The 24,045-nt window shown below is 36.4% G+C and overlaps 2 protein-coding genes across 3 annotated transcripts in view; one reads left to right on the top strand and one right to left on the bottom strand.

The window, feature by feature from the left end:
- The window catches only part of LOC100369791 (filamin-A-like), a 47,138-nt gene extending 31,004 nt beyond the window's left edge, over nucleotides 1-16,134 (top strand). Inside the window, exons 5-19 of one of the 2 annotated variants that reach the window (XM_006823377.3) lie at nucleotides 233-459; nucleotides 1,480-1,644; nucleotides 3,171-3,312; nucleotides 3,447-3,617; nucleotides 9,518-9,550; nucleotides 10,360-10,506; nucleotides 11,363-11,488; nucleotides 11,686-11,832; nucleotides 12,013-12,120; nucleotides 12,735-12,920; nucleotides 13,024-13,128; nucleotides 13,327-13,503; nucleotides 13,627-13,776; nucleotides 13,994-14,161; nucleotides 14,368-16,134. In XM_006823377.3, the coding sequence (XP_006823440.1) occupies nucleotides 233-459; nucleotides 1,480-1,644; nucleotides 3,171-3,312; nucleotides 3,447-3,617; nucleotides 9,518-9,550; nucleotides 10,360-10,506; nucleotides 11,363-11,488; nucleotides 11,686-11,832; nucleotides 12,013-12,120; nucleotides 12,735-12,920; nucleotides 13,024-13,128; nucleotides 13,327-13,503; nucleotides 13,627-13,776; nucleotides 13,994-14,161; nucleotides 14,368-14,609 (2,294 nt within the window). In that variant the 3' untranslated portion in view covers nucleotides 14,610-16,134. The remainder of the gene's footprint in view (nucleotides 1-232; nucleotides 460-1,479; nucleotides 1,645-3,170; nucleotides 3,313-3,446; nucleotides 3,618-9,517; nucleotides 9,551-10,359; nucleotides 10,507-11,362; nucleotides 11,489-11,685; nucleotides 11,833-12,012; nucleotides 12,121-12,734; nucleotides 12,921-13,023; nucleotides 13,129-13,326; nucleotides 13,504-13,626; nucleotides 13,777-13,993; nucleotides 14,162-14,367) is intronic. The other variant, XM_085498635.1, reaches the window with a different exon arrangement.
- Nucleotides 16,135-17,088: 954 nt separating this feature from the next.
- Nucleotides 17,089-24,045, bottom strand: part of LOC100368910 (F-box-like/WD repeat-containing protein TBL1XR1) — a 46,046-nt gene continuing 39,089 nt past the window's right edge. The window contains exons 11-13 of the mRNA XM_006823373.3: nucleotides 23,363-23,528; nucleotides 21,165-21,266; nucleotides 17,089-21,009 (exon numbers count right to left, since the gene is read on the bottom strand). Coding sequence (XP_006823436.2) covers nucleotides 20,983-21,009; nucleotides 21,165-21,266; nucleotides 23,363-23,528 — 295 coding nt within the window. The 3' untranslated portion in view covers nucleotides 17,089-20,982. The remainder of the gene's footprint in view (nucleotides 21,010-21,164; nucleotides 21,267-23,362; nucleotides 23,529-24,045) is intronic.

Genomic DNA, 24,045 nt, shown 5'->3' with positions numbered 1-24,045 from the left:
ATATATGATTATTTTGATTACAATTATTCAAATCTATATCCATGATTCATTTGCCTTGTAAATTACATCAAAATCCTCAATTTTTTCCCTTCCTACTTCTATCTTCCCATCCCTATTGGATTTGGTAACTTCCATGAAATAATGTATTGTGCTGTTTGTTAAATTTCCGCTTTGTTTGATAACAACAGTAAACTTGTTGACAATTTTATTATTCTCCCGATTGTTATACCAGGTATTGAAGCATCCAAGAAGTTGCAACTAACGCCTCTTCTGACAGCCCAAGAACTAGCCAATCCAGAAGTGGATGAACTCGCTATCATGGCATATGCTGCAAGTTTTCGTCACGCTCAGAGACCTGCACCAAAGTATGCTGAGTTAGTAGATATAAGTCTTGCAGGTATTGCTATCAGTAAAGAAGACAATGAAACTGGAGTCAGAATAGCTACTGTTGGAAAGCCAGTAAGTTGTTATTATTCACTTCAAACTCAAGTTCCTGTGCAATAACTCATTATCGCAACAGACAATTCATTTTTCATTTATCTGACGTGTTCCTTATCATACTTACTTGTAAGTTGCACACAGCCAGACACAAAAATAATAGTATAACTGCAAATTTTAAATTTCTTCAGTATAAAGAATTTATTTATTTTAATGCAACTATTGTGTACTTGATTTGCAAATATGCTAAAGTCTTAGATTGACTGCAATATTAGAACTTGCACTCGCACCTCAAATTGTGGGAAGCAGATACTTTTTACCTTATTAACAGCTGGAGCTTCAAAGCCATAGACTATTTTGTCTCAATCGGCAGTAAAACATCACCCATCTCCAGTGCAGCGACCACAAAAATGTTACTGATGTTTGATCGAACCAGTAGATATTGAAAATCGGCACTCATGAAGTAACTACATAAATTGTAAACCCTTTAAGTCACAATATATAATCATAAAAATCATGGATTGATGTTTGTTGAATTTAACAATGATAAACTTACGAAAAACCATATTTTTCTTGATCTTTTTCATTGCTAATATCGATAGAATCCACCATTTTATTTGAGTGTGTTTGTGACATATTTCTGACCTGTGATGTCATCAAGTGCACTATAGAACAAGGTCTATTGATTAGTTGACTAAACCAGTTGAGGGGAGCTCGTTGAAATTTTGTTATGTAGGCATTCAGATGCATGTGGTGATAAATCAAGTTATACAAAATAAAATGTATGTTATGATTATAAAAACAATAAGAATAAAAACATATGGCAAAAATAAAATATGCGAAAATAAATTAAATTTCCATGCCTTAAAATACATCAGATTTTAATTAGATTGAGTGTTGTGTGTCCTGCAAATGCAACAATTTTAGATTATGATAATTTGGAATCTGATTCAGTCTGCAATATGGAATATCAAACTACAATATCAAATTTTTGTTCATAATGCATTTTCAAAAAGTTAACCGATCTGCTTTTTTTGATAGGTGTCCTTTGCTGTTGCTCTTTTGGATAAAAATGCTAAGATTAAAGATATTGCAGCAGTCGTGGAGGGACCCACAAAATCCTGCCCGGTGAAAGTCGATATGAATCAAGATATTGCCAACAAAGGCGTAGTGACATTCACACCATCTGAGATTGGTAGACATAAGGTATTACGTGGTCTTTAATGTTGTTTTACATTACATTGCATTGTTGTGTATATCAATATTTGATTGAGCTAATCATTTTAAAATACTTATCTTTTAATTATTAAATGCAACTTTAACTCCCATGTGCAAAGTCCACTTTTGAAGTCTTTGCAGTTATTTTTTGTTTGTGTGCATCTGATCAACGTTGTGACGACTTCCATTTAACTTTACACCTACCAAGTGATGACAACTCAACTAAGTGACAACCCTTACTATTTTTTCCTAATTTATATTAATATTTAAACAAATTTAATTTGAATTTGTATATCTTAGGTTAGTGAATGTGGTAGGTATGGTAAACTTTATATTAATATTAATATAACTGTACCATACCTTCCTCCTTTACTAAACCTAAGCTATGCAAACAACCCTATATAGAGTTGTGTATTAATCCAAACATAACATATGTGTGTGTGTGTGTGTGTGTGTGTGTGTATTTAGTAAGTTCCACTCATAGAATTAATCATCTCATTACAATGAAAGTTAAAATGTGCAGACCTTATTAGTTTTGGATTGAAATATGTGCATATTAATTACCTAATTTACATAATATTAGTAAGTTTTCACCCATTTCACCAATGTCTCAACAACCAATCTTTGAATGAGTTCAGTGAAACTGTTCACATAATTAGACAATTTTTTGTTGATTCACAGATATCATAAAATCCACTCACTCATTCCTTGAAACTTGGTACAAAGCTAGGTGTTGACAGGTTATTTACATATTAACTTTAGTTTAGGGATGAAATGAGTGCATATTAATTACCTAATTTACATATATTAGCCAATTTCTCAAGAAGCACTTAACAGACATAGAACATAGGTGAGATACTCACTTTAGTTATTTTTAGTTAGTATATTAATTACCTAATTTACATATATTAGCCAAGATACTCACTTTAGTTATTTTTAGTTTGTACCGGGTATTATCAACTTCAATTCTGTGGATTACATAGTTTACACATTGTGCATCTCATGGAGCATTGGCTTAACTTGAATTTGTAATTAATTTTTAAATATCTTCTATATCTATGTTGTGCTTGCAATACCACCAGCACACATGAGTTTTTTTAATGTGATCAGTGCTAAATAGATGATTATCTGATTTCTGTGATCTCCCTTAAATGTATGAATTGAATGTCTGCCACAAAAATTAAATGACTTTATTTCAGAATTTAATTTCTATTTAGTTCAAACAAAGTCAATCTTTCAGAGAGGAATATGTTGTTGAGATAACCTTACTTCATCAAAATAGACCATCATCAAATGTGTATAGCAAATTATTCAGCATGGAATTACCCAAAGAATACTTTTGTGTTTATTGATTTCACACGTTTTGATGCCACTATATATACAACACTTTTGTTTATCCTGTTTTTCTGTTCAATTTCACATATAGCATGGTATCTGACAGTGAACACAAAATGATCTATAATTTCACTCGTCAACACTAGCGCTATAATTATTTTTTTAAATATTTGATTCAGGTGACTGTCTATGTTGAGGGTAATTTAGCACGTGGTACTCCATTTGACATCATGGTGAAACCAGACACTACACCTAAACCTAACAAAGTACATATTACTGGTGGTGAGGCGGTGGTTGTAGGAGATGTAGCAATATACACAAGTAAGATTTATTTTATAGTCTTGACCCGCATATGACAACATTTGTGATTTTAGGTGTGGTCAATGAAATCCGTGGATTATACCTTATACATAATATTGAGGTTGAACATTTTTTCTCTCTCATGTTTTGTGTAGTTGATGCAAGTGAAGCCGGGGATGGATCTTTGGAGGTAACCGCTGGCAACGGGTATGAGAAATGCCCAGTTACTATCACACAGAATGGTAAGAATTACACTGTAACTGTCAAACCTAAAGAAGCAGGATCACATGTGGTAAACGTCAAATGGGCGGGTCAAAATATAACAGGTGAGTTAAACTTTCACCCTTGATCTACCAAGTTTTGTTGCATTTCTTCTATAATGCAATGTTCAGATATGTACCATTTCAGTTTTCACAATTTTCCAATGCCTGTAATTATTACTATACTTCAGTGTTTGTCACTACACTACAGTGTTTGTCACTATACACCAGTGTTTGTCACTACACACCAGTGTTTGTCACTATACACCAGTGTTTGTCACTGCACACCAGTGTTTGTCACGACACACCTGTGTTTGTCACTACACTAGTGTTTGTCACTATGCACCAGTGTTTGTTACTACACTACAGTGTTTGTCACTACACACCAGTGTTTGTCACTACACTACAGTGTTTGTCACTACACTACAGTGTTTGTCACTACACACCAGTGTTTATTACTACACTACAGTGTTTGTCACTATACACCAGTGTTTGTCACTACACACCGGTGTTTGTCACTACACACCAGTGTTTGTCACTACACACCAGTGTTTGTCACTACACACCAGTGTTTGTCACTACACTACAGTGTTTGTCACTACACTACAGTGTTTGTCACTGCACACCAGTGTTTGTTACTACACTACAGTGTTTGTCACTACACACCAGTGTTTGTCACTACACACCAGTGTTTGTCACTATACACCAGTGTTTGTCACTACACACCAGTGTTTGTCACTACACACCAGTGTTTGTCACTACACACCAGTGTTTGTCACTTCACACCAGTGTTTGTCACTACACACCAGTGTTTGTCACTACACACCAGTGTTTGTCACTATACACCAGTGTTTGTCACTACACACCAGTGTTTGTCACTACACACCAGTGTTTGTCACTATGCACCAGTGTTTGTCACTACACACCAGTGTTTGTCACTACACACCAGTGTTTGTCACTATACACCAGCGTTTGTCACTATACACCAGCGTTTGTCACTATACACCAGTGTTTGTCACTGCACACCAGTGTTTGTCACTACACACCAGTGTTTGTCACTACACTACAGTGTTTGTCACTACACACCAGTGTTTGTCACTATACACCAGTGTTTGTCACTATACACCAGTGTTTGTCACTACACACCAGTGTTTGTCACTATGCACCTGTGTTTGTCACTATGCACTAGTGTTTGTCACTACACTAGTGTTTGTCACTATGCACCAGTGTTTGTTACTACACTACAGTGTTTGTCACTACACACCAGTGTTTGTCACTACACTACAGTGTTTGTCACTACACCACAGTGTTTGTCACTACACACCAGTGTTTATTACTACACTACAGTGTTTGTCACTATACACCAGTGTTTGTCACTACACACCGGTGTTTGTCACTACACACCAGTGTTTGTCACTACACACCAGTGTTTGTCACTACACACCAGTGTTTGTCACTACACTACAGTGTTTGTCACTACACTACAGTGTTTGTCACTGCACACCAGTGTTTGTTACTACACTACAGTGTTTGTCACTACACACCAGTGTTTGTCACTACACACCAGTGTTTGTCACTATACACCAGTGTTTGTTACTACACACCAGTGTTTGTCACTACACACCAGTGTTTGTCACTACACTACAGTTTTGTCACTACACACCAGTGTTTGTCACTACACACCAGTGTTTGTCACTACACACCAGTGTTTGTCACTACACACCAGTGTTTGTCACTATACACCAGTGTTTGTTACTACACACCAGTGTTTGTCACTACACACCAGTGTTTGTCACTACACTACAGTGTTTGTCACTACACACCAGTGTTTGTCACTACACACCAGTGTTTGTCACTACACACCAGTGTTTGTCACTACACACCAGTGTTTGTCACTATACACCAGTGTTTGTCACTACACACCAGTGTTTGTCACTACACACCAGTGTTTGTCACTAGGCACCAGTGTTTGTCACTACACACCAGTGTTTGTCACTACACACCAGTGTTTGTCACTATACACCAGTGTTTGTCACTATACACCAGTGTTTGTCACTATGCACCAGTGTTTGTCACTATACACCAGTGTTTGTCACTACACACCAGTGTTTGTAACTATGCACCAGTGTTTGTCACTATACACCAGTGTTTGTCACTACACACCAGTGTTTGTAACTATGCACCAGTGTTTGTCACTATGCACCAGTGTTTGTCACTATGCACCAGTGTTTGTCACTACACACCAGTGTTTGTCACTACACACCAGTGTTTGTCACTACACACCAGTGTTTGTCACTACACTACAGTGTTTGTCACTACACTACAGTGTTTGTCACTGCACACCAGTGTTTGTTACTACACTACAGTGTTTGTCACTACACACCAGTGTTTGTCACTACACACCAGTGTTTGTCACTACACACCAGTGTTTGTCACTACACTACAGTGTTTGTCACTACACACCAGTGTTTGTCACTACACACCAGTGTTTGTAACTATGCACCAGTGTTTGTAACTATGCACCAGTGTTTGTCACTGCACACCAGTGTTTGTCACTGCACACCAGTGTTTGTCACTACACTACAGTGTTTGTCACTACACTACAGTGTTTGTCACTACACTACAGTGTTTGTCACTGCACACCAGTGTTTGTTACTATGCACCAGTGTTTGTAACTATGCACCAGTGTTTGTCACTGCACACCAGTGTTTGTTACTACACACCAGTGTTTGTAACTATGCACCAGTGTTTGTCACTATACACCAGTGTTTGTAACTACACTACAGTGTTTGTCACTACACACCAGTGTTTGTCACTACACACCAGTGTTTGTCACTACACACCAGTGTTTGTCACTACACACCAGTGTTTGTCACTACACTACAGTGTTTGTCACTCCACTACAGTGTTTGTCACTGCACACCAGTGTTTGTTACTATGCACCAGTGTTTGTCACTACACACCAGTGTGTGTCACTACACACCAGTGTTTGTTACTACACTACAGTGTTTGTCACTACACTACAGTGTTTGTCACTGCACACCAGTGTTTGTTACTACACTACAGTGTTTGTCACTACACACCAGTGTTTGTCACTACACACCAGTGTTTGTCACTACACACCAGTGTTTGTCACTACACACCAGTGTTTGTCACTACACACCAGTGTTTGTCACTATACACCAGTTTTTGTCACTACACACCAGTGTTTGTCAATACACACCCGTGTTTGTCACTACACTACAGTGTTTGTCACTATACACCAGTGTTTGTCACTACACACCAGTGTTTGTCACTATACACCAGTGTTTGTCACTGCACACCAGTGTTTGTCACTACACTACAGTGTTTGTCACTACACACCAGTGTTTGTCACTACACTACAGTGTTTGTCACTATACACCAGTGTTTGTCACTACACACCGGTGTTTGTCACTACACACCAGTGTTTGTCACTACACACCAGTGTTTGTCACTACACACCAGTGTTTGTCACTACACTACAGTGTTTGTCACTACACTACAGTGTTTGTCACTGCACACCAGTGTTTGTTACTACACTACAGTGTTTGTCACTACACACCAGTGTTTGTCACTACACACCAGTGTTTGTCACTATACACCAGTGTTTGTTACTACACACCAGTGTTTGTCACTACACACCAGTGTTTGTCACTACACTACAGTGTTTGTCACTACACACCAGTGTTTGTCACTACACACCAGTGTTTGTCACTACACACCAGTGTTTGTCAATATACACCAGTGTTTGTCACTACACTACAGTGTTTGTCACTACACACCAGTGTTTGTCACTACACACCAGTGTTTGTCACTACACACCAGTGTTTGTCACTATACACCAGTGTTTGTCACTACACACCAGTGTTTGTCACTACACACCAGTGTTTGTCACTAGGCACCAGTGTTTGTCACTACACACCAGTGTTTGTCACTACACACCAGTGTTTGTCACTATACACCAGTGTTTGTCACTATACACCAGTGTTTGTCACTATGCACCAGTGTTTGTCACTATACACCAGTGTTTGTCACTACACACCAATGTTTGTCACTACACACCAGTGTTTGTAACTATGCACCAGTGTTTGTCACTATACACCAGTGTTTGTCACTACACACCAGTGTTTGTAACTATGCACCAGTGTTTGTCACTATGCACCAGTGTTTGTCACTATGCACCAGTGTTTGTCACTACACACCAGTGTTTGTCACTACACACCAGTGTTTGTCACTACACACCAGTGTTTGTCACTACACTACAGTGTTTGTCACTACACTACAGTGTTTGTCACTGCACACCAGTGTTTGTTACTACACTACAGTGTTTGTCACTACACACCAGTGTTTGTCACTACACACCAGTGTTTGTCACTACACACCAGTGTTTGTCACTACACACCAGTGTTTGTCACTACACTACAGTGTTTGTCACTACACACCAGTGTTTGTCACTACACACCAGTGTTTGTAACTATGCACCAGTGTTTGTCACTACACACCAGTGTTTATCACTATGCACCAGTGTTTGTCACTGCACACCAGTGTTTGTCACTACACTGCAGTGTTTGTCACTACACTACAGTGTTTGTCACTACACTACAGTGTTTGTCACTGCACACCAGTGTTTGTTACTATGCACCAGTGTTTGTAACTATGCACCAGTGTTTGTCACTGCACACCAGTGTTTGTTACTACACACCAGTGTTTGTAACTATGCACCAGTGTTTGTCACTATACACCAGTGTTTGTAACTACACTACAGTGTTTCTCACTACACACCAGTGTTTGTCACTACACACCAGTGTTTGTCACTACATACCAGTGTTTGTCACTACACACCAGTGTTTGTCACTACACTACAGTGTTTGTCACTGCACACCAGTGTTTGTTACTATGCACCAGTGTTTGTCACTACACACCAGTGTGTGTCACTACACACCAGTGTTTGTTACTACACTACAGTGTTTGTCACTACACTACAGTGTTTGTCACTGCACACCAGTGTTTGTCACTACACACCAGTGTTTGTCACTACACACCAGTGTTTGTCACTACACACCAGTGTTTGTCACTACACACCAGTGTTTGTCACTACACACCAGTGTTTGTCACTATACACCAGTTTTTGTCACTACACACCAGTGTTTGTCAATACACACCCGTGTTTGTCACTACACTACAGTGTTTGTCACTATACACCAGTGTTTGTCACTACACACCAGTGTTTGTCACTATACACCAGTGTTTGTCACTGCACACCAGTGTTTGTCACGACACACCTGTGTTTGTCACTACACCAGTTTTGTCACTACACACCAGTGTTTGTCACTACACACCAGTATTTGTCACTACACACCAGTGTTTGTCACTACACACCAGTGTTTGTCACTACACACCAGTGTTTGTCACTACACACCAGTGTTTGTCACTATACACCAGTGTTTGTCACTATACACCAGTGTTTGTCACTACACACCAGTGTTTGTCACTACACGCCAGTGTTTGTCACTACACACCAGTGTTTGTCACTATACACCAGTGTTTGTCACTATGCACCAGTGTTTGTCACTATACACCAGTGTTTGTCACTACACACCAGTGTTTGTCACTACACACCAGTGTTTGTCACTACACACCAGTGTTTGTCACTATACACCAGTGTTTGTCACTATGCACCAGTGTTTGTCACTATGCACCAGTGTTTGTCACTATGCACCAGTGTTTGTCACTACACACCAGTGTTTGTCACTACACACCAGTGTTTGTCACTACACACCAGTGTTTGTCACTACACACCAGTGTTTGTCACTAAACATCAGTGTTTATCATTACACTATGTGGCAAAAAGAGAAATAGTCACAATAAATTTGTATGATGCCATCATTGCATAGTATGACCAGTATGTGTTGTGTTGTATTTGAAATGTTTACTTGTATTCACAGGATCACCATTCAGCTTTATGGCTATGAGACGTGGTAAGGGATGCCATTCTTCGCAACATTTATTAATACTGTTACCATAGCAAAAGGATACTAACAATATATAGATTGCTTATTTCAGATCTTGGCTAGTTAATACGGTTAAGGAATTATTAACCATATTACCCAACCATGGTCTGTATTATGTATTCCATTCATCTATAGATTCATGTGGCAAGGTTGTATTATCTTGGTGAATACAAGAAGTGTTTTATGTCTTAATATTTGACTACAATTTGTCATGGTTACAAGATGTAACCAACAGAACATTGTTAACCTTGTGAAATATTTCAAATGTTGACAACGTGTCAACATAAATATAAATATGTATGGAATGAAAAAACTCCTTGCAAAATTACAAGAGTTATAATTAAGTTAACGTTATGTTTACTTTGTAATTAACATCTTCATTATGCAATGTTTTGTGAACATTTTTATTTTTACTGGATGACTCCCCATACCAGATAAAGCAAACCTTTCCTTTGAAGACTACTCATCTCTTTCATATCACCACCATTTGCTTTTCCACTACTTGACTACTAACTTATTCCTCTACAGATTCTATGGGATGTGTCATACCTCTAGTCACTATCTTTTCAATCTCTTGTTTGTCAATTTTACTTTTGACACTTTATTTGACTTGTTATTTCGTGTCCCATATTTTTACTAATTACACAATTAATTAACTAATGATCATTTACAGAGGATAAATTGTTTTCTGGTCTGGATTGTTGATGTCTATGCACATCTGTGACATTTTTTCTATGTTGATATTTAAGTATGTCTTAAATTTTATGATCTAACAGAAGACCCAGTGAAACTGGAAGTAGTTGATGCGGGTAAGGTAACAACACACGGTGACGGATTGCACAACGGTCAGGAAGGACAACCAGCGTCATTCACTGTAGATCCAAGGATGGCTGGAAAAGGAGATTTAAATGTACAGGTGGAAGGTCAGTCAGTTCATATGTATGTATAAATATGCTAATTTTATTAGTGCTGTCACATGTGTGGATAGTGGGCAATGTGTGCATAGCAAGTACTGTGTGGATGGTGGGCAATGTGTGCATAGCAAGCACTGTGTGGATGGTGGGCAATGTGTGGATGGTGGGCAATGTGTGCATAGCAAGCAATGTGTGGACGGTGGGCAATGTGTGCATAGCAAGCAATGTGTGGACGGTGGGCAATGTGTGGACAGTGGGCAATGTGTGCATAGGAAGCAATGTGTAGATGGTGGGCAATGTGTGCATAGCAAGCAATGTGGTGACGGTGGGAATTGTGTGCATAGCAAGCAATGTGTGGATGGTGGGCAATGTGTGCATAGCAAGCAATGTGTGGACAGTGGGCAATGTGTGCATAGCAAGCAATGTGTGGACGGTGGGCAATGTGTGCATAGCAAGCAATGTGTGGATGGTGGGCAATGTGTGGATGGTGGGCAGTGTGTGCATAGCAAGCAATGTGTGGACAGTGGGCAATGTGTGCACAGCAAGCAATGTGTGGATGGTGGGAAATGTGTGCATAGCAAGCAATGTGTGGGCGGTGGGCAATGTGTGCATAGCAAGCAATGTGTGGATGGTGGGCAATGTGTGCGTAGCAAGCAATGTGTGGATGGTGGGCAGTGTGTGCATAGCAAGCAATGTGTGGACGGTGGGCAATGTGTGCGTAGCAAGCAATGTGTGGATGGTGGGCAATGTGTGCATAGCAAGCAATGTGTGGACGGTGGGCAATGTGTGCATAGCAAGCAATGTGTGGATGGTGGGCAATGTGTACATGATTTCATGTCATTTTAACACTAACATTTTCTACTAGGACCAAATTCTATTGCTAAATGCAGTGTGGATCCTAATGCTGATGGCACATATAAGGTGACATATGTTCCTGTGGAAACTGGAATGTTTACCATCAAGGTTCTCTGGGCAACAAACGATGTTCAAGGTAAATAAATTAACATGTGCCTATATGTGATAAAGTGCTGCAAGCAAATTTTAAACATCAATTTATGTTTCTCTATGTTCAATTTAATATAATGTTACTAGGATTAATATTCTTAATTTAAATGACAGAGGTAAATATGCAGTTGAAAACAATTTCTGAAGACATAAGACAATTGTATTACTTGTATTGCTTTGTAGGAAGTCCATTTCATCCAAAGATAATTGATCCAAGGAAAGTACGATGTGTCAATGACAAAGTACCAGCGATGGATTCAAGTGGGTGTATTATATTGACTGTGGGCAGGAAATACAGTATGCCACTGGAATGTTTTGAAGCGGGCCCAGGTAAGAAATACATTATGCCACTGTAATGTTTTGATGCAGGATGCCCCAGGTAAACATTTTGATCAAAGTTTTGTATCAAACTTTTACTTACAGCTTTATCTTGTATCATTGTTTTATTAATTCATCATTTATAAAGGACTTATTGGCTTGATTTGGCTATAATGTATTTGTGTCATGTAGGTGCTTTATCAGCTGAGGTTCAGAGTCCAAATGGAACAAAACGACCAATGAATCTTGACAAGAGAAGTGATGGCACATATGATGCATCATTTGTACCTGATGAAGAAGGTGGGTTTGGTAATAGTGATTTGGTCAATTTGGTTGAAATGAACTCTCTGATAACTCTGACAATATATTATATACACAGTTATTTTACATCTGACATTCAAAATAATAGAATTTACCCATCCATAAATTGCCATACGGACATGTTCAAAAGTGTTAAAATTTTGTTCTCATTTCAACTCCTTGCTTCTCCCTTGTGGTGTTTAAACAACTTTGACAAATGACGATTTGTAGACACGCAATCGACACAATGACTGACCAAACGTGACTGAAAGACAGACGTGCCACAAAGTCTGGGGGCATTGCACTTTGTAGCAAAAATAGAAAACATTGTGGGCGATATCTGTCAATCATTCCTCTGATTTGCAGCCGATATTTATATTTCTGGTAACAACTTATGTAAATGTGAAAACAAAGTGTGTAACCTATTGTAGAATGTTATATATATCTAGCACTACTTCAGCATCAAATCAGTGCCTGGAATTGCTGTAAAGCTGCCGACTTATAATTACTCACTGGAACAAATATGAATTTGTATGTTTTTATTATTATGAAAAACTTTATCTTGAAATAAAGTAAATTATTAATATTTGATGTGAATAATTTTTATTTTACAGGTGAGCATTTACTGCATTTGTATTGGTCTGGGCTTCCAACCAAGAACTCACCGTATAAAGCCATGGCCTCTCGTGAAGTACTACCAATAGATCACTCCAAAGTTTTGTGTTCAGGCAAAGGATTGAAATATGGTAGAGTAAACGATGAGAGTGAATTCATAATTGATGGCTCACTGGCTGGACCAGGTATGTACATTTCTCTTTTTATGATATATTTCATATTGACATACACCCCCCCCCCCCCCCCCGGTAGGTTCTCTATGGTAATGTATTTTTGTCTCTATGTTAGGTGAACCCAGATGTACAATGAGTGGACTAAAAGGCGATGTCCCAATCACGATTACACCGATTGGTAATGATGTACACAGAGCAAAGTACACACCACTAGTTGCAGGTATTGCCTACTATACTGATGTATATTTATATTGGTCGTGTACAGTAAATTATTAAATATCAAATCTTTATATCTCAAAAATACAATCACATGGCCATGATTGTTTCATTACCCCAGTGTTAACATCTTGTGATACTGTTTCATAACCTTTGACATAACCCAAAAAAAAAAAATGACAGAGATGATTTGTCTTACTAGGTGCCTATTTATTGCATTTAACGTGGTCGGACAGACAGGTCGAAGGATCTCCATTTAAAGTGTCTGTGGCGCAGACGGCGAATGCTGGTAAAGTTGTTGTCACTGGTGCTGGTGTCCGGGAAGGAATCGTAGGTCAGCCTGTCAGAGCTGTCATAGACACTAAAGATGCTGGACCAGGTGTGTTGTCATAGAAACATGCCGAACTTTTTAATTTTTTTTGAAAACAATAATAATTTGCAATTTTCAGTAATTAGTGAATTTACTAAAATACTAATATAGACAATTGTTGTTTTCATGTAGGTCAATTAACAGCACGTTGTATGGGACCTCGTAACATTACAGATGTCGATGTTATTGATAACCATGATGGCACCTTCACAATGTCACTACGACCTGAAGAACCGGGAAGACATATGTTAGAAATCAAATATGGAGGAGACCATATCAATGGTCAGTACAAGTCATTAAACAAATACTGTGTCTTTCTAATCTTGTCTTAAGAACTGGGTACCACCATGAAAGTATCTGAGACAGTTCACATTAACCATGCTAGTACTAGGATTCTGTGAGCAATAGCATCAAATACAACCATATGGTAAGAGTAATCGGAATCTGGTGCTAAGTTATAATGGTAGCTTAATTGTTTGTTATTTCTTTTCTCTAATAGGGAGTCCATTTATTGTTCGTGTCGCTGGACCTCCAGATGCAACTAAAGTGAAGTGTTTTGGAACAGGAATGGAGCATGGTATCCTAGCAACATATAATGGTAGATTTGTGTGTGAAACAAGGGGTGCTGGCGCAGGACAACTAAAAGTTAGAATTCATGGACCAAAAGGTTGGTGGTGAACATAGAAGGTTATATTATTAGTTAGTGTATATGTGTTAAAGCTGCGTCTGTGTTCGTGCGTGTGTTCGACAATTTTAACTTGGGAGCTGAGGTCATTTCCCACTTTGAGTGGTCTTTTCTAGCCTGGAAGCATAAGTTTTAATTTTCAGCTTACAATCTGTATTTACAGCTCAGTTAAAATATTATTTTCCCAGGTGCCTTCAAAGTGGAAATGACGAGAGACAATCAGAAAGATCGAACAATTTTAGTGAAATACAATCCAACCGAAGTCGGAGAATACACTCTATCGGTGCGGTGGTCTGACAAACACATACCAGGAAGTCCATTTGAAATAAAGATCGTAGACACGCAAGAAGAGCTAGAAGAAGTAAAAAGACGCTTCCCATTAACCAGCAGTATTTCTAATGATCAAAATGGTTGGCAAGAAGAAATTTAACTTCTTTAGTGTAATTTGGATTTTTTTCACACTTCTGTCCATTTTAAAATAATCTTACTATTTCAGAGAAACTAACATCATTTTAGACAATTATATGTAATCATCGCAATTGGATAATTGATGAGACAATTAGAAATCCATCCTACAAGCTTTTTTGTGCTACATTTTTATCTAATTTTGGACCATATGGACTACAGGTCTCCAAGACAATCAAAATTTTGAAAAAAAATTATAAATAACGTGGATTTTCATTTTTGAAAAGAGACAAAGTTGACTTTGGCGCTAAAATGGCTAATATCAAGATATTGAAGTATTGTTACTATAATGCCGACTTTACTAAACTAGCAAAATATGTCAGTTGCTTTGGAAAGCGGGAAAATTAAAAGATAACGATGATGAGACTATACCAGCTAATACAAATGCAATGCCTTATTTTTATTCATTTGTAACAAACTGTCAATCATTAGGATAAATGTATCAGTGAAAACAAATGATTTAGATAATATGTGTATATATTCAGAGAGAAAACTTTGATATGAAATCTTTAAATTCAAATATATATTCAGAGAAAATGCTGATGTTGGTGAAAAAATACTTTTCATATAAATTATATACGTTTGTTTGCTTGTTGTTCTTAATACTTGTCATTTCAATACTTGCTTTGTCTTCATTGTTAATATCCATGATATATAATAATTTTCTCTGCCCCTTTTTTGTTTTGTTTTACAGCAATAGCATATATGTAGGTTTTTTAATGAATCATGCATTCACATTCATGGTGTAATTCTGAAAGCTGAACTCAGCTCAGAAATACTTCATTTATCATGCCACAAACAATATTTTATATTATTTTATTATTTTTCGAATTTTGTTATTCATAACAGCATTATAGAAGTTTATTTAAAATGTACATGATACATTTCTAAAAAACAACAGTATTTTAGGTTTAGCCACTAGAGGGCAGACTAACATTAGCTCGGTTCACTTCTTTGTCAGGTAAATATTTACTCGTTAAAAAAAAAAATTCATAACCTTTAGTGCTAAATAGCAGGCTAGGATTGGCTATTAACTTGCAGGTCAAACTACTTAATGCAATTTTAAAACAACCCATTCATGATGGATGGATGGTTATTTATATAATATTAATAACATATCCAGTAAAAAAAAAAGTAAACAAAATGCATTTACACTCATTTTAACTTTCCCTACATTTGAGGTAAATTATGTCACCAGCATGATATTCAGACAATGTCTTTGATTTATATCATTACCGATGCGGAGAATTTCATCGCTGAATGCAAATATTCACACAACTCAAAATATAATGTCTTTAATGTCATAGCCTCACATTGTAAACTACATAAATTCTTTTCATAATTTTTTTTTTTAATAATTACATAATAAATTGTAAATGTGAAAATATATATTATATGTGGATATGTCCTGGTATAAATAATAAGTGGTGAGACACTGGCAAGTATATATGCATAAAACCTTTTTTTTGTAATAAAATCTTTAAATACAAGTGTTATGACTATGTGCATTATTTGCCATATTTCTGTTTTACTTTAGAGTTACTTGGTGCTTATACAGATTAAGAAAGTGTTTTTTTTTTGACAAGACTAGATCTTTGTTTCAATTCTTTTACCAAATTGATCAGCATGGTTATACATGCAGCTCACTGGTTGCATGATATTGCATGTGATCCCGTTACAGGAGCTCCTGTGAAACACTTAAAAAAAATGGGATTGGATAATTTCAGTTACATCTCAAAAAATCTTTGAGTTTCTGAATCTGAACATTTTGTGCCTCTTAGGTATGGAGATGCAAGTCGGTCCACTATTTAGACTACATTTCATGGATGTGTCCATGATCACATGGCATAACTCAAAATCATAAGATTATATCTGATACATTTTTCAGCCAGTTTCATAATTTATTATCAAATATATACAAATATAGAACTTTTATTCAGTAAAAAAATTGGTTGACTGAGAATGTCTAAACTCGTCAATTTTGAACAAGGTGCATCAAGCAACTAATTTATGTTATGCATCCTCAATCATTATGCAAATTATATCCATCGTCTTCAGTAGGTCACTCAGTGAACTGTACAGTAAATTGGGGCAAACAATATATATATATAACTTTTATGCCTGAATAGAATTTTTGGGCATTTTGTATGGAATTTATTTTCAATGATTTTTGATGGTTGAATGTCAAAATATAGGAAAAAGGTCAATTCGCTGAATCATTGGTTCTGTTAAAAAGTATTCTACTGTATTTAAATAGATTTGAGTACATATGGAGCATACAAATACTATTTGAAGTGAGAAAGTAATTCCACTGTTTACTTCAGCCATACAGTATCTGTGAAACGGTTTGTACAAAATATTCCCAAATTCACTGACGAATGACATTTGAAACTCTGAACCAAGTCAAAGGTCAAGTAATGATAAAGCAAGGAAAGCGCACAGAATTCTCTATATGAAAATATAGCAATTTTTATTCCGACTTCATGAGAAAGAGTCACGGCAACTACATAGTAGATGACAAACAATCAAGGGGATGGGAGGGGTGTAAAGGTCAAATCAAGGTTTGTTGTGATACAAAATAGAGGGCTTGCTCACATAAAAATATATTAAGCAACAAGTGATTATAAAGAAAACCAATAGTGGAGAATACTAAGTCTGAAAACTTGGTTGAAATACTGTTACTATACTACCATACATGTTTATAGCAGTCCAACACTTAAGATTTGAGCAATGTCAAAGGGCACATTGGATTGGCATTTTATGCAATCAATCCACAATATTTTAACCAAGGTTTCTGAAGACTATTTCTACATTTCCATTTCATGGATAGATCAAATAATAACACACAACTGCATATAAACCCAATGTACAAACAGCTGCCATCAATTAGTTCTATTAAGAATGTGCTGTAAACTGGGGGAATCCCATATTTGTTATTGCCTATGTCATTAGCAGCCTTGAGTTTAGTACAGGGCAATAGCAATAAGACTTTGCCCAAGTTGAATTCTACCAGGTATCAAAAGTCTAAATCTCATTCAGAGGATTCAACAAGGCATAGACAGGTAGTATCCAACTCTGGTTGTGATTACAAGGACCATATAGCAAACTCATTACTGGTGGCACAGTTTTTGAGTGTACAACAACAAAATTGACCAAACAGATGCTATTTTGTGTTCAAGTTGTAGCTTTGCTAAATATCTTAAAATCTGTATTAGATGTTGTATCCATGCTTTTTGAATAATTGAGGAAAGGAAAATCCATTTCTTCATTCATGTAGATGCTCTAAATAGAGGCCGCATTCCCTCTGTTGTATTTTATCATAATAGAAGGCACTGCCACTAATACAGATTTTACAGTACACATTGTTAATCTTTCACATACCAGGGACATAAGCAAATGTATTTGCACGATTGAATAATGTTAGCCTTGTATTGATGTCTTGGAGAACACACTCTGAACAAGAAACAATGTACTAGTATATTGCAATATTGTATCAATTAATGTAGCATTACATTTTCCTGTCCATATGTTGGGCATTGCAGTTGTCCAATCCATTCGTTGTCAGTAGCACAATACTAAAGTGTTGCCTCAAAGTAATAAATAACTGAATGCAAATCCCAGAGAGTGAGAGAGAGAATTGTTGGCAACAGTCAATGTTGAATCTATGCAGCAGTATGCTGAAACCATGTTGTTAAAACTTTAACAAATTTCTAGCGAGTTTTTTTATCTTATGTTTCAAAATATTTTTTTTTTTATATGGAAATGTTCTCTTAAGTTTAAAAAACCCTCTCAACATAAGAACTTTAGAAAGGATAAAACAAACAAAAACTTGAAAAGCAACATGACTAACATTATATTACACGACAAAAGTTTGTACATACCAAATACTCTCGAGATGTGTAACCCTCCCCCCCCCAACAGCATGTCAATCTTAATTTAAATACAGTTTTCCTATTGACAAGACTACACTCATTCATAGACAAAATCAAAAATCAAAATTTCTATTTTGTAATAGGATAAAGCGCCCCCATAGGTAACTGATAACTATACTTTTGTTTACAAGGGCATTAAAGATGCCGGGAGGGGGGGGAAACAATGAGGTAGGCCAATATTAGGCGTAAATAAAGAATGCTATCTTGTTAACAGCATAGTCACAAATACATGTAACATTACCACAGGAGAAATACTAATGAGGGCATATCACAAAGTGAGGAGGCTTCAGTCAACCTCCAAAACCCCCAACAAAAAATTTATATATATTTCACATTGTTATTAACCACCTGATTACAAAACATTGGTATGCAAATCTCACTAAAAATGTAAGTCCACACTATGAAATACTTCACTTAAATCCCAATTTGAACTGTGACCTAGATTAGGTCGATTTGGTTGTTGGCACGTAGTACGAAAATTCTCAACGGAATGATACAAAGGCGAAGTTGACAAAAACATAACTGAAAGTAGTCTGTGCAATATGCGCAAGACAAATGTTTACAGATCCAGAACAGCATGGGAAACCAGTGTCAATATAAACCATCACAAATCATTTCATTAATCTGAGTAGCATTCAGTAATTGTTAACACCAAATGCACAAGTTTTAATCACATTTTCTGTTTTTTTATTTTAATAAATCAGTGAAAATTTTCAGACATTTTAGGGAGGTAATTTACAACATATTAGACAGATTCAAAAATGGAACAAACACCATTCTGTGACTGCACTCTGGCAAGAAACTAAACACACTAGGCTCATTTTTATTTGATACTGTAAAACCATTTATTTTCACTAACATTTAATTTCATTATTTTGATGCTTTGAGCGATTTCAGGAAAACAATCTATCGTTATTTTACAAGTTCATGTAGATTTAATTTAGCAGATTTTACTTGTCATGAAAATAGTGAAATTAAAACCCAGTGAATAATTAATCTGTTTACAGTATGTGATTGCCATTGTTGAGTGTGACTGAGTTAACAATGCCTCTTATTATTATTCGTTACATGGTTGCCATTGTTGAGTGCTACCATGTTAATTTGGTATGAGATTGCCACTGTGTGCCATTGAGTTAACAGAATAAATCAAACACTATTGGAGTCGTATAGAACCTTTAAAAAATATGTAGCTTAGTTGGAAATTTACCTGAATTTCAAATATCAGTTCAAAACAAGAATTATTTTGAAACTCCCAGGTAATATCTTTGTCAAAACAGACAATACTTTTAAAAACAAGCAGCCTGTCGGCTGAGATAGCTCCGCTGTTAGCAATGCACATTTCAATTAAAGAACAGAAGACATCATTAGAAAATGAACAATATGTATAGTATCGGACTTGCAGTTTTTAACAAGAAGTCGAAAATATCACTTTCTACCAAAAATGACAAAAATATTCACCAAAATTAGAGAATTGAAGATATCATCACGAAATGAACAAATCTGAGAAAGGTCTACATGTAGTATCTATATATGTAATATCAAAGCAAATGAACTTTTGGTTTTTAACAAGAAGTCGAAAATATCACTTTTTACCAAAAATTACAAAAATATTCACCAAAATTAGAGAATTGAAGATATCATCACAAAATGAACAAATCTGAGAGAGGTCCACATGTAGTACCTATATATATAATATCAAAGCAATCGGACTTACAGTTTTTAACAAGAAGTCGAAAATATCACTTTTTACCAAAAATGACAAAAATACTCACCAAAATTAGAGAATTGAAGATATCATCACGAAATGAACAAATCTGAGAAAGGTCCACATGTAGTACCTATATATATAATATCAAAGCAATCGGACTTACAGTTTTTAACAAGAAGTCGAAAATATCACTTTTTACCAAAAATGACAAAAAAATTCACCAAAATTAGAGAATTAAAGATATCATTAAAAAATGAACAAATCTGAGAGAGGTCCACATGTAGTACCTATATATGTAATATCAAAGCAATTGCACTTGCGGTTTTTAACAAGAAGTCGAAAATATCACTTTTTACCAAAAATTACAAAAATATTCACCAAAATTAGAGAATTGAAGATATCAACATGAAATGAACAAACCTAAGAGAGGTCTACCCAAGGTACATATACACCAAGTATCAAAGCATTCAGGCTTGTAGTTTTCAAGAAGAAGTCGAAAAAGTAAAACATTGACACGGACGACGGACGACGACGACGGACGACGACGACGGACAATCACTCATATGATAAGCTCCGCTCGACAAAGTCGACAGCGGAGCTAAATATGTAGAGGCAAAAATGGCCGAATCTAAGCAAATGTATACAATTGTGGGAAAAAATAAACTTAAAATATGAATACTAGTCTAGATGCAGCATTGTCACTTCCGAAGATCAAGAACACATACCTGTAAAGAAAAAAAGCACATGTCAGTCTAGATGATTGACTTCATTCATCATTGACAGTTTGTGGTAGATGTAAACACACTCCCAAACTACATGTAATAGCCGAACAGCAAACTACAGATATGAATCAATTCAAATGAATTAATTCGGTACTTACTGAACCATCAGATGCACTGGCACCAACTTTATCTCCCCTAGAATTCCAACAAACTTCAAAAATTCCACCAGTACCACGATAACTATGTACAAGACTACCAGTCTAAAAAAGACAATCAAACGTGGTAATCAGTCTCTACAACCAATGGCAATAGTGCAGGTTTGGCTAAATTAGCTTACTTTTCGTAACAATGAGTACAATAATGTGTTATAGTATACATGCAACTATGAATGGTATCACGTTTATAAGAAGAAAACAAAAACTTCATTCAAACAGGGACTAACAATATACCGTATTTATCCGGGTATAAGCCCAAGGTCCTGAACATAGGAAATTGCCAAAAAAATAGGGGTGGTCGTTTGCAGATCGCAGATCGAACTGCGGCAGGGAATAGAAAGGCAAATGAAAACATGCAACGGAAATTAATAAACAATATGCAACACTAAAAGTAAAACAAAATTAATGTATTGCTTATAATGTGACAAATAAACCAGAAATAATAAAAATCGACAGTGAGGAATCATTTGAATTCTGATTTTCCCGCCGACAAACACGTGTGAACTCAAAATGAATTAAAATGTCAGGGGTTAAACTGTGTAAAATGATTACCAGTCTCGACAAATTACGAATCAACTGTCATACAAGATCAATAATAATTTACAAATTTACACAGTAAAAATTATAAAAATTCATAGCTGTTTGAAAAAAACTTCTCAGATCTTTATTTGTACGTTCATTGCCATCTTCGTCAAACTCAAAACCCTCAAAGTCAAAGTTAGCGTCACTGTAGCCGTCGAACAAAATCCCTACAACTTCTTCCTGAAGTTCATTGATATCGTCCCACACAATTTATACTTAGCACTTTTAATCCACGGATTTTGCAGTCTGTTAGCTTGGCACTTTTCATTCATGTCTAATCACAATAAAGAGACAAGAAAAACGGGGTTGCTCTGCTGCGATGGCACACGATGCTTTTGTTTACAGTCTAGCAATCATCTTTGACCTTTATGCATCTGCTTTACTGATTGGCTAAGAATGACATCACTACTAGTATTTCATCATAAAGGTCAAATCGTGACATTGCTTTCTTATCAGACTCGAAGATTATCAATCACGGTGAAAGTTATCATTCAGCAAGTTCCGGCGGTTGGAATGTCTCACTATATGGATATCGCGGTGGACTTGAAATAGGAAGTTTTTTTTTATCCAACGACATAAGAATAGTTTTCATGACAGAAATGCAATAGCGGTGATGAAAGATGGTAAAAAAGTTGGCAGTCTTCGGCGTGACATTGCAAAATTGCTGGACCTAGTTATGTATTCGCAAGCTGCTAGCAAATATTTTAACGTGATTTCAACCACTCTCTCAGGTACGGGTTGCTACAATATTGCAACATTGGTTTCATTGTCGACGACACTAAAGCCGAATGAGTGCGACACTTGCCTAGCGGTTCTCCTTATACGATTTGCTTGAATTGTTTCTAAGGAAGCACAAACCAAACAGCCAGCCCTTTTTAGGGCCACGACATATTTAAAAAAAAAAAATTTACGTTTCTGCTTTAATATATATTTTTATAGACTTGCTGACTGTTATGCTTCTGAAAAAAATCAGCGGTGAACGCCCTGCCCTGAAGGCAGAAAGCTGTCACAGCTATTTCGCGTTCCCCACTTGTTTTAGGCAATTAACAATTATATTTAAAGAATTTTTATAAGCATCACGACAGACTTCAAGAAAGTCAACTGTTAATACAACCACAGTCAACGAATAGAAAATAATTTTTTTGTTATTTTTTTGTGTAGAAAAAGACCCCCTGGGCGTGTGCCTGGATATGACCTCAACTTCTTTATTGTGTCAAAAGTGGGGGGTGGGAGTTTGTCCAGGCATGGGCTCTTACCCGGATAAGTACGGTATATTTAATATAAAAAATAAAACATTTAGATTAAGTTTGAATGAAAATTGGCCATGTCATTGTCACACACAAACCCATCATCCCAAAATGTAGTTCCCAACACAAAGAAATGTTAATATTATTCATTGTATAACAATTAACAAATTCTTAATACTGAAACTGAGCAATCTTAAAAATACTCAGTGATATTCAATAGTTTTATTGATCTATTTGGACAATATGAGTTCTTTATGACATGTGACAGTGTGTGTGTGTGCCCTGATGAGCATTTCATATAAACAAACTCACCTGTGTGGACCATATGTGAACACACTTATCAAATGAACCACTAGCTAAATATTTGCCATCAGGACTAAATGCTACACTGTACACAGGTTCCTGATGCCTTGTTAGCGTATGAATACAAATACCCCTCTCTACTTCCCATAACCGTACTGTGGAATCAAATGAAGCACTGCAAATAAATAAACACATTAGTTAAGGGAGGTATTCATGCAGTGTATTTGCTAGATGAGAGAATTGCTAGTGATAGGCAATCGCATTGTGATGTCCTTTGTTGACACTTTTGGTCATTGATTCGCACTAAGCTCATTATCTGTTACAATGTTGTCCCTTCACCACCAGTTCACTCATTTCATCACAAAATAGTCATGTTTATAGTCTGCACTTGCTTTCAGAAGATTGAGAAAAAAATAGCCAAATTTTTTGAGTAAAAACTGGAAATTTACTCAAATTTTGTCTGGATTCATTTCCAGAAATATTGAAGAATATAAGAAAAAAAGTGCAGAAAAATTTGGGCAAGAAAGTCTGGTGGTGAAAAGGTTAATGGGAGCACAATTTACAATGCCATTATTTTATCTTCACGTGTGGACAGTCAGTTCTTGCCAACCAATCAATGAACATGCACAGAAGGTAAATAAATGGGACAACCTATAGAGGAGAGTATCAAAGAATATTACATTTGTCACATC

This window comes from Saccoglossus kowalevskii, chromosome 1, assembly GCF_978046115.1.
Source record: "Saccoglossus kowalevskii chromosome 1, keSacKowa6.1, whole genome shotgun sequence".
Taxonomy (NCBI): Eukaryota; Metazoa; Hemichordata; class Enteropneusta; family Harrimaniidae; genus Saccoglossus; species Saccoglossus kowalevskii.
The sequence above is the reverse complement of the archived record's forward strand: the minus strand, read 5'-3'. Positions and strand labels throughout refer to the sequence as shown.